Here is a 17,377-nt window from a genome sequence, read left to right as displayed (position 1 = left end):
ATGTTAGTCATTTTGAATCATTTGAACCACATGTTGAATAACCACTTACCCGTGTTTGTTGGCTTGTTGTTGCAAAATCCGCGGAATCATTTTATGCAAACTGCATGGAGTCTTTATTGTTGATAATCATGATAATCATCCAAACATCCTTGGCCTGTGAGTCTGTGCGTGGCTACAGGAGATGTTCTTCATTTACCAACGATATTTTGCATTACATCCAAAGAACAGACTACATTGCACTTGCGAGCCTAGATACTACTTTTAAAATAATACATTTATTCCAGTCCAAAGACATTTTGCTCTTTTTTTATTTTTATTTATTTTTTAACTCACAGCAGCCTGCAGTGCACATCGTCGTGGTCCTGGCGTCATCAGTCACTGTGGGCGTGGCCAGGCGTCCTGGCTCATAATTACGTGGAAATCATACGGAATGTAGTGCACTACTTTTAGTAGCTTTTCGTACGAAAGTTTAATGAGAACAGCCTGGATACATAAGCAAACGATGAAACGAAAAGCAATGAAGCAACGAAATGCAGTATTGAAACACGTGTATGAAACATATTAAATATGCAAACACTGATCCATAAACACTGTTTTTGGAAAGCTAAATGTTGACAGGTATGCAGTAACGTTAACGTTAGCACGTAGTAGTATGTCTCAATTAAATTTAGTCAAAAATGCCCTCCTCCTCTCCTCGCCTTTGATGCTTTCCTAACTTCTAGCTGCAGTGTAAGTAGGGGGTCTTGAACAGGGATGTAGTGGAGGCTAAACGCAAGTAAACGCAGTTTCCACTTCTGAAATTTCAGAAATAGTTTATCCATCTCTTATTAGAGTTTATCCACCTCTCAAAAGAGTGTATTCACCATTACAACTGTTAACATTTAAAAATCTCACTGTATCTGTGTATCCAGTGCCGGTGTTACATGGCAACTGGCACCCATGTTAACTTGCTGCGTTGGTGACGTTTCACGAGTGATGACGTTTCTTTGACAGATGTGGCCGCTTAACATGTTAACATGGGAGCCAGTTGCCATGTAACACCTGCGCCTCCGACACGCGACATCACGACGCGCTGTGAGGGGCACCGCGCCTGGGGGCACCAAAAAATCTGGGTCGTGAAAAATCACTACAATAGGCTACTCAGATTATGAGTTCTCAGATTATGAAACACGGATGTGCAAATGTGTTTCGCACCAACTGCGCTGCAACGATTGGAGCAAAAGTGTCGAGTGCATGACTCTTGAAAGTTGTGACTCACAGGATAGGATTTGTGTACCTGTAAAAAGGAACCCGTAGCCCCTATTTTGTGTTAACGAGATATAAAAAAATATGTACAACTTCAACTTTACTGTTACACATTTATGACTTTAGTGTGCACATGCAAAATCTGCAGTTAGATATGCTCGCCACTTTTGCACCCAATATACCTTCATAAAAACCCTGCAACTGAACATGATATGATTTTGCCAAATTAGACAGCTTTAGATAAATTTACTAGTTGTTCTATGCCAGTGTTTCTCAAACTTTTTCAGACCAAGGACCAAAAAAAAAAAAAAACTAGATGTACCGCATAGCGGTACAAAAATATGACCGCCGGGCTTCAGTCCTGTACATCCGTTCGGCCAAAATAAATCACACTTCAATTTGTCTCCATATTTTACTCCATCCCCACTCTTGAAACTTTGTGTATGCTTGTTTGGCATGCCTGAGTGTGTGTGTGCGGCTGCACAGAAAGTACCCTACTGGTGCTGAAAAGGTGAATAGATTGTAGAATAGCCAAAGAAGATGTAGAATTGTTATAAAACCTTTAAAATCTCTAAACAATCACAAGTAGGGCAGTTCATCACAGTTCATCCATTGCAACTGGATTGATGAAAGGTCACTTACACCTGTAGGCTACATTGTATTTGGGAAAAGCAAAAGGTATCAGCATAATGTTATTTATTTATTTATTTTTTATGTATTTATAAACAAAAACATCTCTGTCAGTTCCATGCCGTTTTCAACAGCTATCAAAACAAAGGTCATTTTTGGATGGATGGATTTTTGTGAATGTTTCTTCTTCTACATAAGATTTTAGTCATCTTTAGTTCATGTAATACTTTATTGTCAATGCACAAATTAAGTAAAAGTAGTCTGAAACGTTATTGTTAATGCACAAATTAAGTAACAGTAGCCTAGTCTGAAACGAAATGCTGTTTTACATCTAACCAGTGGTGCAAATAACTGACATGTCCAAATGGGCCTTGATGAAATGCGCCGCTAGACTGTTCATACACATTTTAACGGGCCAAAGTTGAAAAGCTTTTGTCCGTTATTGTTAGTGCAAATATAGGCTGATTCATGTTCCCTTGCATTGTTTAACTGAGGTCCATGGCTAGTCTGGCTTTCATCAGACCAAGCTCAATCTTTTAAGAAATCAAAAATAAATAGCGGGGCAGATCAGGCTGGGTTCACCCAGCCTAGTCCATAGGCAACCGGATATTGTTTAATTTTTCCGATTGAGATATACACGCCTGGCTATTCTAAATGCAAAAATGCATCAGGGAGTTATGACAAAACGTAACTAACAAACTAGATCCTAATAGAAAGTTGTTAGCTTCCCCTAAGCTACAGGTAGGATTATAAGGTAGGCCTATTGACAACATAAATTGTCAATAGGCTATGCTGGCTTACACAAATAAAATCTCCTTTGAAACCAATGGCTTACTTTACAGTATCAAGCGGACTTAAACTGTCATATCGCGGGCTTAAAAAGTTGTAATAACATTCACGCAGCTCCATGAGTCAAGGAAAGCGAATGAAGTAGCCACTTCTAAATGGGACCCACTACACAGTAGCTTAAGGTGTTTTGCTAAAGCAGCCATAATGAAATGAAGGTGTCATTGTTTGATACTTCACACACACGGCTTTTAATTTCACAGACTACAACTACCAAGCTGTAATCAAAGCACATCGATTCCCTCTCACACCCTGCACGCACTTAAAACAAAAATAAACAGGCGCCTCTCAGTCTCACGCACATGTATAGGCAAAACTGTATCAGACCGGGTGTAACGTTGGTAAATCTTCCATTGCACAGAATGATTTTGTAGCACGCGGCAATAAAATGACAGTCGAAAGATACAAACAGTGCTGCTATCAATTTGTTTGGTATAACCGTGATTTATAGTTTTCTACAAATGCAATCAATCAAATGCCTCCATCACTCAACCAACGCTTAACGTAACATTACCTAGGTCCTTATTGATATTAGAAGATTAACGCATTCTGCAGTAAAACCAAGCATGTCCGAAACATCCTTAGATTTATTTCGCTTCAAGAAGAAATGGGAATTACACTTCATGTGAACATCGCCCCATCCTTATTAGATGTTCGCTGCGGTAAATTACAGTCCTTGTATGAAGGGCCCATTGTTTTTCCAACCCACTTTTAACTTCCAACAAAATTACGCCTCACTGCAACGACGCGCCATCTAGTGGACAAACGACTACTTCGCCAATACTGAAAATGCAGCCATGATGATGAATATTTATTTTGGCTTTCTTTTAATCCTACTGATTTTCATTTTTTACCGGGGCAAATCACAAATGAGTGATTATGAGCCAGGTTGATGTGGGCCCTTTGAGACCAACATACCATAAAAGATTCACAGAGAACTCAGGTCTGCCCTACCCTCCTTTTTCGGGGTCCAGTCCAGCGGGGGCTGCAGATGAAAACGAAAAATGACGGTTCCATGCTATCCATGTGGGGGTACATGCTCACCAAGTTTTGTGTACCCGGTCTTTCAGTGTCCCGAATCCTTTGTTGGTGTACGCCACTAAATGTACACATAAATTATTTTATTGTAAGGCCCCCCATGAACGAAAGTACACAAAACTTGGCATGCATTCAGAGGGTGTCATAATGATCCTACTCTTTAATTTCGTGCAGTTTTGACCTTGTCAGCCAGAGATATTGAGATGAAAACACCTCATTTTTTTGCTTTTTAATTTTTAACTAGGTGGCGCTATACATGAAATAAGTGGTAATGGGATGGGTTGACATGCCCTTAAGACCAACATACAAAAAAGGTGGACCTCCTAGGCCCTACGGTTCTCGAGATATTCACAGAAAACTGTCTCCGGCCACCTACAGGCCAGTTGGTGTATAGTAACATAAATTAATTTATTGTGTGGCCCCCATGAACGGAATTCCACAAAACTTGGCGTGCATACATAGGGTGTCATAATGATCCTACACTTCCAATTTTGTGCAGTTTTGACTATGTTAGGTCACAGATACCTTCAATTACACCACCTCATTTTTTACTTTTTGTGTTTAACTAGGTGGCGCTATACATGAAATGAGTGGTTATGGAATGGGTTGACATGGCCCCTTGAGATCAACATACAAAAAAATGGTCCTCCTAAACCCTACGGTTTTCGAGATATTCACAGAAAACTGTGTTCGCCCTACCCTCCTTTCGGGGTCCAATTCAGCCGGAGGGGCTACAGATCAAAACGAAAACGATGGTTCCATGCTATCCATGTGGGGTTACATGTCCACCAAGTTTTCGTGTACCCGGTCTTTTCAGTGTCCCGGGAATCATTGACGGAAATTTGGGTATGCGAAAAAAAAAAAAAAAAAAAAAAAAAAAATCTGACTAAACCTATATGACCGCCGGCCACAGCGGGCGGTCATAAGACCTACTTCAATAGTAAATTACACAATAGGCCTACTCACTGAACCACTTTGATTGTATTATTGTGTCAGAGAATTCATATGATTTAAACTGGCATGGCTTACATAGGCAGTGTTGCTGAAATGTTTGGATTTACATACAAGTTGGTTCAATATTGCAAACAACTCATCTTTATTATATTTTACCACGTCTGCTCGCGGACCACTTGGGCTACCAAAAAAAACTAAGAAATTCTGAATGGTTTTTATTCCTTTGGTGGTGGTGGTTGGTTGGGGGGGCATTTGGGGGGCATCTGTAGCGCCAGCCCTGTGTGTATCTGTAAGCATCTTTTGCAGCGATTTTTGTGTGTGAACATATCAGTACCCCTGACCACTCGGTGAGTTTCACGTCTTTGTAAACGAAAGTTTAAGCGTTTTAGAAAGATTGTTCTAGTGCACCTATGCCTTTGTAAAGGTAAACTACCACAGAAACCGAAAATTCTCAGGACAGCAGCATGTGTCCAAATTTCAATCTTAAACGTTCTTTTTAATCATAAACTATCTGAAAACAGGGCATTAAGTGTAAAATAGCGAACTTGTCTTTTAAAGGTTGGATATTTCCTAATTTTTTTACTAAAGGCATTAAGATCAATTTCCAAAAAATGATTTTATATTGCTCTTTTTTAGTCAACTTTAGCATGGGTTCAAAAACGTATGAGCCTAACTGTATTTCTGAATTTCTGGCATTCTGGCATGGTTTACCACCGACAGCGAACCGTTCTTGAACCGGTTCCGTTCAGAATTATTTGAACCTTGGTGCTATCAAGGGGGCAGGCGAACGTTCGAGGAGCGTAGACACTATGGCGGATCTGAGGCTAAATAGTAGACCAGTTCACCTAGCCATCCCCATTGAAGCCCATTCAATTTTGGCGCCACTTTGACATCAAATAACGTTACAGCTGAGGCGTTTTAAGCCTTTATATGAACTTTTTCTATATCCGGAGTAATACAACATTGTGTGATTGGCGTCATAACCTCGTAAATGACTTAGAAAAAGATTGAGTAATAAACTTTTGTGACGTAATAAGCATACAGCCAGAGCGGATGAAAGCGTCGCACAGGAGCAAAATAACCGTATTCTCTGGATAAGAACGAAAGCATCGGAGCACAACATTTCAGCTTAAGTTTTGATGGATTGACAGTAGCCTAGGCTATGAATGTGGCGAGTGCTGTTTATGTTAAATCACATTTATCTACGAACAACTAGGACATTTAGAACAGTAATGTAGACATGGTGGTAACGAAGTAAGTGGCTACATACCCAATCTCTCGGCGCAGCTATCACAAGAGTTACACAAGTCAGACTACGCGGCTCACGTTACATTTACGCCCCTAAACCTGCGCAGAAAGCCCTCACGACCAACAGGAAACGGTTAAAATTTGCTTCACCCGCCTCGATTGACGTCTACGTGATGACTCTGTCCTTATCTTTTACTGTCTATGGGTGCTATCTAGTGAACCAGCCCGCATTTCCACCAGTTTTGAACAGAACCAGGGGTGCATCATAGTGGGTGTTGCATGCAAAACAAAAGTTAACAAAAGTTAATGAGATGCATGAATGGGAGAATGATGGGCCTATGACCGTAACAATCATACCTGTCAACACTCCCGTTTTTCCTGGGTTTCTCCCGTATTTCAAGGTCATCTCCCAGCACCCTCCCGTTTTGTTATTTCTCCCGGAAAACTCCCGTAATTTGCATGGCCATCAAACTTCATTTTAAAATAATTGATCCATTCAGGTTGCCAAATACACCCTACACATACACGATCACTTAGTTTCAATTTCAACCGTTTTGTCAGACTAAAACCTGGCAACCCAAAACCCAAATAAGGAAGCGGGTGCCGACTGCACAGCCTGAGTCTCGTCGTAAGCAAGCGGGCTAGTTGAATGGCCTACTCCAGAACTAGCTGTTGTGAAATTGTTGGGAATTTAATTGATTAACACATCACATAAACTGTTATTGAGTGTTGTTGATACACTGAACTTGTGCCCTCGGAACCAAATCTGACAGCAAGCAGCTTTGGAGTTTTGGAAGTAGGCTGCAGGCAGGCAGCTGGTGGATGACATAACTGGCATGCTTAAGGTTAAGGTAAAAGCAACGACTGAAATGCAGTGTTGAAACACGTGTATGAAATGTATTAAATATGCAAACACAGATCCGGTATAAACACTGACCCCCCCCCCACGAAAAAAAATCTCCCGTTTTTGGAAAGCTAAATGTTGACAGGTATGGTAACAATGGCAGTAACAATGGCAGACATTAGCTGTGTAAAATGATGGGTATGTTTGCAGCCTAGTGCTAGTTGACTAGTTTTATTTACTCATGGAAACAGTTGATAAGGAGGGAAAACGTAAACAGCTATTTTCTGGTTCAAGCTCCAAACCAAAGTGCTACGTTCTGAACCGTTTTTGTTTGGTCGAAATGCTCTGACTGGTTCAAATGATGGATCGCGATCGGGAACGGAGCGGTTCCCTGTCGGTGGAAAAAGGCTAAATGAGAACAACAATAGATGGATGGGTTTCTGAAGTTAAAGCTGGTTTGCAAAAAATAGACATTATTAGGCCTAGGCCTACATCGAAATATATTAACATTTACAGTGTCTACACAATAGCTTTCTGATCAACTTTTTCTTATTATTTTTTTTAACTCATTGAGTGTTAAAAACGTAATATTACGTTTTTCCTTCCCATGCGTTGAGTGCCAAAAACTTAATATTACGTTTTTAGCTCTTTTTTTTAAAATTACGAAACTAGACACTCTAGCACACCTTATATGTGATTTTTTGGAACTCTGTGATGAATGGAAATGAAATATATGACGATCGTGAAACTCATGAAAACGCACAATCTGGACATTTTATCTGGACATTTTATCATAACTTGCGTTGCCGCTTTGGGTCGAATCAGTGAAGCATGCACGTCAGGTCAAAACCAGGCCATTTTCGTGGGTCTTTCAGTAGGTGGCAGTCTCGCCAGGTCTCGTTGATCACTTCCTGGAAGGTTTACACAAGTAAGTAACAGCAGAGAATGTCTAATAAGGGGAGAACCTTCACTCTCGGAACTCTTTGGGTGAGTCCAGAATGAATGGAGGTCTATGGAGCTGTACCCCTCAAAATCCACTTTTCTCGGGATATAATTTTTTTTCAAGTAATTTGAATATTGTATTCGAAAGGGGAGACAAAGACAATACACTTGGTTGAGTATATTTTTTAAAGTCACTTAATTGTTCTAAAAAGCCCTTCAAACGTGTCAATGACGTCATTCATTAGCATGATCATAGCATAGCATCAATGCTAGCGTGTTATGGGCAACAAACGACCCAACCTGTAAGAAAACGAAAGGACATGACTCCCCGGATTATTTCACTTTTGATTGATAATCCATATCCATTTTGGCGAAAAAATAAAATAAAATCTGAGGGTTTCAGTTGTTAAATAGGTGAAAACAATAAATGTAGCCATGTAGCTCCATAGGACCCCATGTATTTTGGACTCGCCCCGGATCGCCATCTAGGTGAACTCTGGTGAACTGCAGCCAAATTCGGTTTGTATGGGATTAATAGAGAGTGGGGAGGCTCTCCGTAGACGGGCTCTGGTAACAGGCAACACTTCATATTTCATGAAAGACGTTATATCTCCATTTCTAGAAAAAAAACAGTGATTTTGATGAAAACTAGCCACTGTTTAGCTTGGGATTTCTCAAGAACAGAGGCGTGTAGAAATACACGGTTTGCACCCACCGAGAGCTTAAAGTCTCACCTTTTAATCGAGCTATTGTATGTGTTCTTAGCTATAACACAGAATATGCTGTGGCTGTACAAAAATCATCAACAATGGTCTAGATTGCTGGCACTCTAGGACAAAGCTCCCGAAAACAGCTTGGCATTCAATGAGTTAATTTGTTTTAACAATAGGCTCTTGCTGGCCTGTCACCTATGGAAAATAATGTCACTCTAATGCTAACCAAATTCACCACTAGAGTGTGCTGTTGGATAACATTTTCCAATGTTGAACGCTTCAAGAGATTTAGCCTATTCTTCACAGTTAAATGCCTAGGCTACAAGAAATCAAGAGCGATTTTCATTTTGGAGCAAAGTTTTAACAAAGGAAAGAAATAATTTACAGAAATAGTGTTGACAAGAGTTTAAAAGAAATTATATAAATAGTTTAGAAACTGTCATTAAGACAACAACTTGCATCTTAAGACCGTTTTAAATTGAAATGCAGCATCTTGTTTGGTCGCATGCCAACTGTTTTCTGTTTAAAGCATCTGATTAAAAGCTCACAACAATGTAAATGATACCGCATGACAGTGAAGAATGTATGTGTGTGTGTGTGTGTGAGTGAAAGGTTGCACAAGTTGGACAGGTTTGCCCAGTGGATGCATGCTCAAACAGCTGAAGACAGCTGGGTGTGTCAAACAAGGTGGGAAGAGGACAGAAAGAACGATAGACAGAGAAGAGGACAGCCTGAAAAGCATTCATTGATCTCGACCACAGTGTAGAGAACAAAAGGAGAAAACACTACAGTGATATTGACCTGCACGTCCGTCAACGTTTTGCTGTCCAGCTACAGGCTTGGCCTCAAAAGGACTCGGAGGAAGCCTCAACACCAACATCCTCACAGGCCACTGGTGTATGTATCAAATTGGATGAAAGACTTTCGTTCTTGGCGTTTGGTGTCTCTCTGAAGTGGACAGCTCATAAGACGAGCAGAAGTGGAGTAAAACGAGAGGAAAGGAGGAGGAGGAACACATAACATGGCAGAGGCACCCAAGATCGAACTGTTCATCAAGGTAAAGAGTGAAGTATGAAGAGTAACACAGAGAAAATGTGTTGCGTCTTGGCTCTAATGATAGACTACTTATGCCTTACTTTCCACCATTCTGATCAAACTTACTTTTAGCCTGTTTTTAACATAACAGCAAAACAGTTTCTTATAGTGTACTGACAATCACTACCTTTTTCCCATACCACCCTGTATCACATTTAACCTTAGCTGAACAGGAGGAGCTTTGTGAGATTCTTGTCTTTAAACTAAAAAAACAGGTCAAACCACCTATTATTCTTTCTTATTGCTGTTTCAAATACTAGAGGGTTTTAGGGTTTTGCGCTGATCAGTATACGTTTTGCATTGGACAACTTTAAAAAACAAAACAAGTGAACACATTATTGTTAATTAAAATGGAGGGGTTTCAATCATATAAAATGGCATGGTGCATGATGTGTGATCAGTACATGACACAAACAAGAGGGGCAACTTATAGTTTAATAGTGAGAGGTACCATTTCACATGTGTCCCATTCGTGTTCCTTGTTAACTGTATATGGGACAATGCAAGCTGAATTGCCATCAAAATTGAGTTGTCCAAAAGGGTGTGAGCCTGAAGACTTGTTGCCAGAGAAATCAAACACAGGAAGAAACAAAAGAAAGAAGAGTGCATATCATTGTGAGTGAGTCGACTTGAAAAAGGATGGAGAATGTGAGTGTGTTATCAGTATTGCTCATTATGTAAGCAACTAGCCACCCAATGAGAACAGGCTTGATCCATTTGTGCTGATGTGACTTGTGCTCTTGGTGGCGATGCCTGTGCTCATTTTCTGACACATGAATAGCTTTTGACAACTGCAATGAAGCTGACAGCTACAGAAATATATAGAAATATATACCCAGGTATATGCATGAATTTTGTTGACCTGTATGATGTGCAGTGTAGAGTACACATCTATTTTAGTAAGCCAGGTGCAAACGCATGATCAATATATATGTTATTGATGAGTGATGCTTCATGACATTTTGTTTCTTTCAACTAACAAAGAATGACATCACATCTGTGGATTTCCTTGCTTAAAAGCTCAGTGAAAATATGTGAAAATATTCAATCATATAAAGAAGAAGTAGAGCAGAGGAAAAGCTCAATCTGGCACACAATTCCTCCCTTGGAATACTTTATTCAGTTTCTCACCAACGTGACATTCAAGCCATAAAGTACATCATCAGACATCAATGGCAGTTTGGACATCACTGGAGTTTATCTTACTGTACTGACACTTATAGGCCTGAAGGAGTGAAGGCCTATATCTAAATGGGTTTTTATCCTTACACCAAATGTGGCAAGAAGAATGTAGAAACAGCTGTCATACCCTTCAACATGCACGTTGTGGTTAAATTCCAACTATGGACTAAAAAATGAAAGGTTTGTTTTTACAAACCAGCAGGGAGTAAATTCATTGCAAAGCAATATGTTTGCTATATTATTGGTGGTACAAGTAAATGCCTTTAACTCCTGTTCTTTGGCCTGTTTGTCTGTCTCCTCTGTAGGCGAGCGATGATGGAGAGGGCGTGGGAAACTGCCCATTTTGCCAGAGACTCTTCATGATCCTCTGGCTGAAGGGTGTTCATTTCACCCTCACCACTGTTGACATGAAGAGGTACATGCTGCTTTTACTGAGCAAACCCCATACCTGTGAATGTCATCACTTTAGTCAATACCATTGTAATGTGAAGAGGAAAATGATTGACAAAGGACATTTTCACTCAAACTTGAGTTAGAACTAAGGTTATTCTTATTCTGTTGTCTGGAAAAAAATAGGAAGCACTTAGTTTATCAGCTGTGTCCTATCACTGATTTGAAATACCTGTTTTGCTTATACAATCTGTTTCATATCTAATCAGTACCAGTAGTTCAACATGGTGTTTATAATAAGCCTGATCTCATTCATCAAAGGGCTCCAGAGGTGCTCAAAGATTTGGCCCCAGGGTCACAGCCTCCTTTCCTTATCTACAACGGAGAGGTACGCACTGACACCAACAAGATTGAAGAGTTTTTGGAGGAGACTCTGGCACCCCCCCAGTAAGTGATGACTGACAATGCTACCTTCCACCCCTGGTCCACTGCACAACACATGGTAGATGTTTATCTAATGGGATGTCTGTAGCAGAGGCAGGGAAGCATTTTCATTTACTAATGGAAAATACACAGACACAGGCCTTTAACTGTCCGGCAACTCTAAACTGAAAATATATTAATCTGATTTCTTTCATGTCCTTTACCACTCTGACATTGCATTGAATTCCAATGGCCAGGTTTCCCAAGATGAGCTGTCGCTACAAGGAATCCAATGGTGCTGGGGATGATATCTTTCACAAGTTCTCTGCATATATCAAGAACCCAAATCCTGGACTCAATGAAAGTAAGGATCTCTCCTGTTCTGACTGATTTAAGATATTTTGAAAATGGTATAACGGTGAAAAATGTTTGTAACTACAGAAAAAAAAAAAAAAAAAAAAAACACTTCAGCACAACAACAGTGAGGTATTGTTACCTCACTGTCACAAAAAGAAAATGCTCTAAAATGCTGATGCATAAGTATTGTGATTCTGAGATATTTTTGTATTCTTTATCAGTGTTGGAGAAGAAGTTTCTGAAGAGTCTGATGAAACTGGATCAGTACCTTCTGACTCCGCTCCCATATGAGCTGGACAAGAACCCAGACTCGTCAGTGTCGACACGAGATTACTTGGATGGAAACGCTCTCAGTCTTGCTGATTGCAACCTGTTACCCAAGCTGCATATAGTCAAGGTTCGGCCACAATACCCACAGTTGTATCCTCTGAGAACATACTAAGATTTAATCTCTCTTTAAGCAGGGGCGCTGTGGCGTAACTGGCTACAGCGCCCATACCACACTCGGGTCCACCTGAGTCATTTCCCAATCACGATCTCCTAGGCTACTTGCTTCTTTTCACTATCTTCACTGTCCTCAGATTAAAAGCCCTCCAAAATATTAAAAAAGAATGAAAGGAAATCTTCTTGAGCAAATGTGAATTGTTTTAACTGCTTTACCCAATGTGCTTCTCTTAAACTCTCTTTTATAGGTGGTGTGTAAAAAGTACCGAAGCTTTGAGATTCCTGCTGCTCTGACTGGTCTGACCCGCTACCTGGCTAAGGCTAACGAGCAGGACGAGTTTCGCTACACCTGCCCCAATGACTCAGAGATTTTGCTGGCCTATCACTCCGTGGCCAAATACCTCAACAAGTGATTTAGGATCAGGGCACAGCCAGGCAGGAACAGGAACACTGGAATGTACAGGAGATCATAAACATTGCCACAACAACAATATACTACTACTACTAATAGTATATATTGTAGATCAAAATTGTAATTTATAACTGTCATGAAATTTACCATATAAGCACTGTATAATTAGGTAAAAACCCTAAGCACTGATGATCACACTGTAGTAGGCTAGGCATTTGCTGTGCCTGGTAGACTTGTGGCAACAACATTATTCTGAAAACACATTGAAAACACCTCAATATCAATGGGTACCTGGACAAAATGCTAAATCATTTCTTGCCATTGTTCCTAAATACATTATCATTGCAGTTTACAGGTTTTTATTTCTTTGGCAACAAATTACAGCTTTAGGTATATTACACCTTTAAAGTGAACATTGGAGATTTCATAGTTTTGGAAATTATTTCACTGTGGCAAAAACAATTTCTAACTCCTATTTTGGCTGATAAAGAGACAGCTTTCTATGGGTGTGATGGTTCACGCAGGCATTGTCATTTCTCAAAGGAAAGGAAGGAGGTGGTAAGGTCTGTTCTCATCTTTCTGACTGCTACCTATCCAGAAAATATATTCCTCTGACTGAGAAACAGCCTTTGAACGCTAACATAAGAAATAAAGTGAGCCAACAGAAAATATTTGTGTCACCTTTACTGTATTATAGACCTACTTATAAATCAATCATAATAAAGTTTTTCATTACCAAAAAAGAAAAAAGTGTGTATCATTATTAAACAAAACTTTGAGTCTGCTTTTATTCAGTAGTTTATAAGCCTAGTTGTATACAGAGCTTTTTTCTGTGGGGCGTAAGAATCTTTGAACGAAAAGATCACATAGCCTACAACAACAGCAATAATTTCCACTTAAACACAGACCCACACTATTCGGCAGAACCAGCTACATCTATCAACATACCATATTTATGGGCAGACATATAGACTGTTGCTACAGCTCGACCTGTATCTGGCTGTCTAACCTAAAAGGCACACACCAGTTGGTCAGTGCCTTTTAAGGTAGACAGCCAATGCCAGTGGTCACCGACCATGCATTATATATAATGTAACCTAGTTTCATTGTGAAAATCCTTTTTTTTTTTTTTTTTTTCTTTTTTTAAATTCCAGAGTGGTTAAGTTTTTTTTTTCTATCAGGCTATTTTCATCTGATGATTTTTTTTAATTCATATCAAGTCAAGTCAGTTTTATTTGTATAGAGCATTTAACATGCACATAGTGCAACCCAAAGCGCTCAATAATATTGAATATATATGTATATATTCAAAATCATCAACAATCTACTAAATAAATTAATAAATTCAACGTTTGAAATGATGAAGGATGTTGAAAAAACTGCTTCCATCGCAACGAGGATCCCAACAAGCTTGACTCTGATAGGATCAGGCGCACCGTGAGTAACCAATAGCCATGCGACGTGATTTGCTACGTTCCACACTGACAGTAGTCGACATCAACAAATATTGCACACAGAGGGAGGGTGGGAAAGTAACGCTAGCCATATGAAGTTCTTTAATATCTGAAGCCGTGGGAAGAACTCTTAAAAAGGGGGTTGTAAGGTAAGGCAGATGTGTCAATATGGGAAAATAAGTAGTTATCTGTAATGTCATGATTTAAGGAAGCATGAAAATAGCCACTATTTCACTTGGCGTGAGTAAACACGGTGGCTGGCTGGCTAGCTATCTTATTAGCTCCGAAGGTGTACCCATAGGGTGTACCGCAAGAAGATGCGTCTATTAGCTTTTAACGACAACATTAAGTTCAAACTGCGACTGGCGTGTCTAGATAAGATAATGCAAAATGACGACTTCTATGCATGGATGTTAATAATGTAATTCTTAGACAATGTGTTGCCACCACCACAATGAATAAAGAAGTGGAATTAGGGCATTGCTAGCTAGCCCCCACACATAGGATACACGCATAACGTTAATATGAAGATGTTACCCAGAAGGTTCTTGTAACTCAATGTAGCTATATTGCCCTGTTTCTAGCCTAATAAACAATTGCCTCACTGTAACATAGTCCTGTGTAATGTTAGTGAACATTAGCTGGCAAGGACACAATTTCATTCGTCTTTTTACTCACTGGAAATGTGTTACAGTTGCATACATGTTGGGAGCCAATAGAGTACTTTACTACGAGGTAATACAAAATAGCTCGACACTTCAGTAAAAAGGGTTTCTTGGTCATTTTTTCACTGGTTACATGGTGAAGGATTGTAACAGTGTTGTGAAAACTTTTGGCAGATGTTGGCAGAAATGGATGAATGGACGAGTTCCCCAGGGAAGGACTTCGGACAACGGCTGCAAAAGTTTGTGGAGGAAAGGATGCAAACCACCATGGTAGCTCTTGTTGCTCTGGGTACTTATGGGGAAAATATATGTGTTAAATGTTAATCTGTAGGTAGGCCTATTATGAACGTGGAATCACCAGTCATCACAGATTACATCAGAATGTTTTAAAAGTTTTGATGGTTGACAGTAAAATATCACTCATTGTTCATGAGTCAGTTTTACTCACACCAAGTCTATGATCAATAATGTTATATAACCTGTTCTAGTCTGTAGAAAACTAAGGTCCTCTTAATGATGTGTTGATGTTTGTTTGTTTGTGTGTGTGTGTGTGTGTGTGTGTGTGTGTGTGTGTCCACAGCTGACGGGTGTGCTGATTGGTGCAGTGGTGGCAGTTTCACTGATTGGCATCGCTGTGCTCTTTCTCTACCGGAGATACAAACTGGCTAGTCAGTGTCTGAACACCCAATCCCCAGACAAGCTTGTAGCATCTCATCTAATACAAATAATGAATAGAATATACGCTAATCCCCATCCTTTCAAAAAAGCACATTGATTTGAAATGTTTTTCATCACATCAATTCTTTGAAGTTTTCAACTGAGCCAAACAAAACATTTTGGATGAAATGTTGTGGATTACTTTGAGTAGTTTTAGTAGGCCTATACCACGATTTAATGTGGTTTGATTGCTGCCTCTTGTTCATGTTCTCACTTGTGTTCGCAAACAGGTGGGCAGCAACCTGGAACCCCTCGATATCGTTTTAGGAAAAGAGATAAGGTGATGTTTTACGGACGAAAGATCATGAGAAAAGTAAGTAAAGCCCCCACCTCTGAAATAACTCCTCCGTTTTCTGTCCTTCTGCGCCTCCCGCAGTGATGGGAATTGGCTGCTTTGAAATAGCCCCCCTTTGCCTACCCCCCTATTGTGCAATTGTAAACCATATCCTTTGCAGCTCAGCCAGCTCCAACACATAGCATATTTTTTCCAATGTTACGCAATTCACAGTTGCTCATCTTCATATTAGTCATAGTCTTTTCCTGTCCAGTCAGTTTCCATCAATCTTTTTCTTATATCTGTATTGATTTGTATTCTCTTTCCCTAATCTCTGCGTCCATCTTTTACACCTCACGCAGGTCCAGACTCTGTCCTCAACCCCAGGGCCAACATCCATGTCCAAACAGCGTCCACGCAAAAGGCCCAAAGTCCTAAGCATCGCCCGCAGGTATCCAGCCTCGTCACTCCCCGCCTCTCTGCCTTTATCCTAACCTGAACCATAGGCCACCACATTCTGCACAAGAAGGAAGGAGTCATTTTCAGCATTATGCATGATTGTCAGTGTGCTGCAAAGCAATGTTTAAATTCTACTGACCATCTCACAGTTAAAGATTCTGTCCCTTCCAACAACAAGCCTATTTGCCACAATGTCTGTCTTTGTCTTTAAAGAGGATTGGAGTGTTTCATATGAAGGGCGGGGTGTCCATTTTGTGTTTCTCTTTGTAGTTAGTCACATGGTTTGTTTGTGTTTCAGGATCCTGCGCATCAGGAAGGAGCCCCCCACCCTGCAGCCCAAAGAGCCTCCTCCGTCTCTGCTGGAGGCGGACCTCACCGAGTTTGATGTGCAGAACTCCAACCTGCCCTCCGAGGTGCTCTACATGCTCAAAAATGTCAGGTCAGTACACACATCTCCCTCGTACTTCCCCTCTCACTACTGTTGAGCATTATCAATACATGGACATGGACATATTTAGGTACTTACATATTTACATATTTTACATATTTAGACACAACAGAACACAACACAACGACATATATACAGATAACGACAACATGCTCATGGATTTATTTAAATTGTTCTTGATGTACCCGAGGTTGATTTTGAAAAGGATCCTTCTACTTTGCTTTAATAGTTAAGGTCAACATGCAGTGTTTTGTACACTGATGGCTCATTCCATACATGCAAACATGAAGTACATTATTTATTTGTGTGCGCATGTTTGCTATAGAGTGCTGGGTCACTTTGAGAAGCCACTGTTCCTGGAGCTGTGCAGGCACATGGTGTTTGTTGAGCTGCAGGAGGGCGAAGGGCTTTTCCGCCCAGGCGACGACGACGACAGCATCTTTGTGGTGCAGGATGGACGCCTCGAGCTGTGCATCCATGAAAATGTGAGAACCCAAACACTAGGATAACCCGGACACATGGGACATGCAAATCTTAACAACAGCATGCACAGAAAATAACTTGAAATGAAATGGAGCTTGTAGTGGGTAATGTAAT

At 40.2% G+C, this 17,377-nt stretch overlaps 2 protein-coding genes across 2 annotated transcripts in view; both read left to right on the top strand.

Moving 5' to 3' along the window:
* Positions 1-8,585: 8,585 nt before the first annotated feature.
* clic3 (chloride intracellular channel 3) lies at positions 8,586-13,499 on the top strand. Its single transcript, XM_048259002.1, has 6 exons — positions 8,586-9,517; positions 11,043-11,152; positions 11,449-11,574; positions 11,808-11,914; positions 12,129-12,304; positions 12,600-13,499. The coding sequence occupies exons 1-6, from the start codon at positions 9,482-9,484 to the stop codon at positions 12,762-12,764; spliced, it is 720 nt and encodes a 239-aa protein (XP_048114959.1). The 5' UTR covers positions 8,586-9,481; the 3' UTR covers positions 12,765-13,499.
* A 754-nt stretch (positions 13,500-14,253) lies between these two features.
* pnpla7a (patatin-like phospholipase domain containing 7a) overlaps positions 14,254-17,377 on the top strand; it is a 42,468-nt gene continuing 39,344 nt past the window's right edge. Inside the window, 7 exon segments of the mRNA XM_048258660.1 lie at positions 14,254-14,366; positions 15,057-15,152; positions 15,463-15,550; positions 15,830-15,912; positions 16,236-16,324; positions 16,631-16,771; positions 17,106-17,265. Of these exon segments, the coding sequence (XP_048114617.1) occupies positions 15,057-15,152; positions 15,463-15,550; positions 15,830-15,912; positions 16,236-16,324; positions 16,631-16,771; positions 17,106-17,265 (657 nt within the window). The 5' untranslated portion in view covers positions 14,254-14,366.

The sequence above is a fragment of the Alosa alosa genome, chromosome 12 (assembly GCF_017589495.1).
Source record: "Alosa alosa isolate M-15738 ecotype Scorff River chromosome 12, AALO_Geno_1.1, whole genome shotgun sequence".
In the NCBI taxonomy this organism is placed as follows: Eukaryota; Metazoa; Chordata; class Actinopteri; order Clupeiformes; family Clupeidae; genus Alosa; species Alosa alosa.
The sequence above is the reverse complement of the archived record's forward strand: the minus strand, read 5'-3'. Positions and strand labels throughout refer to the sequence as shown.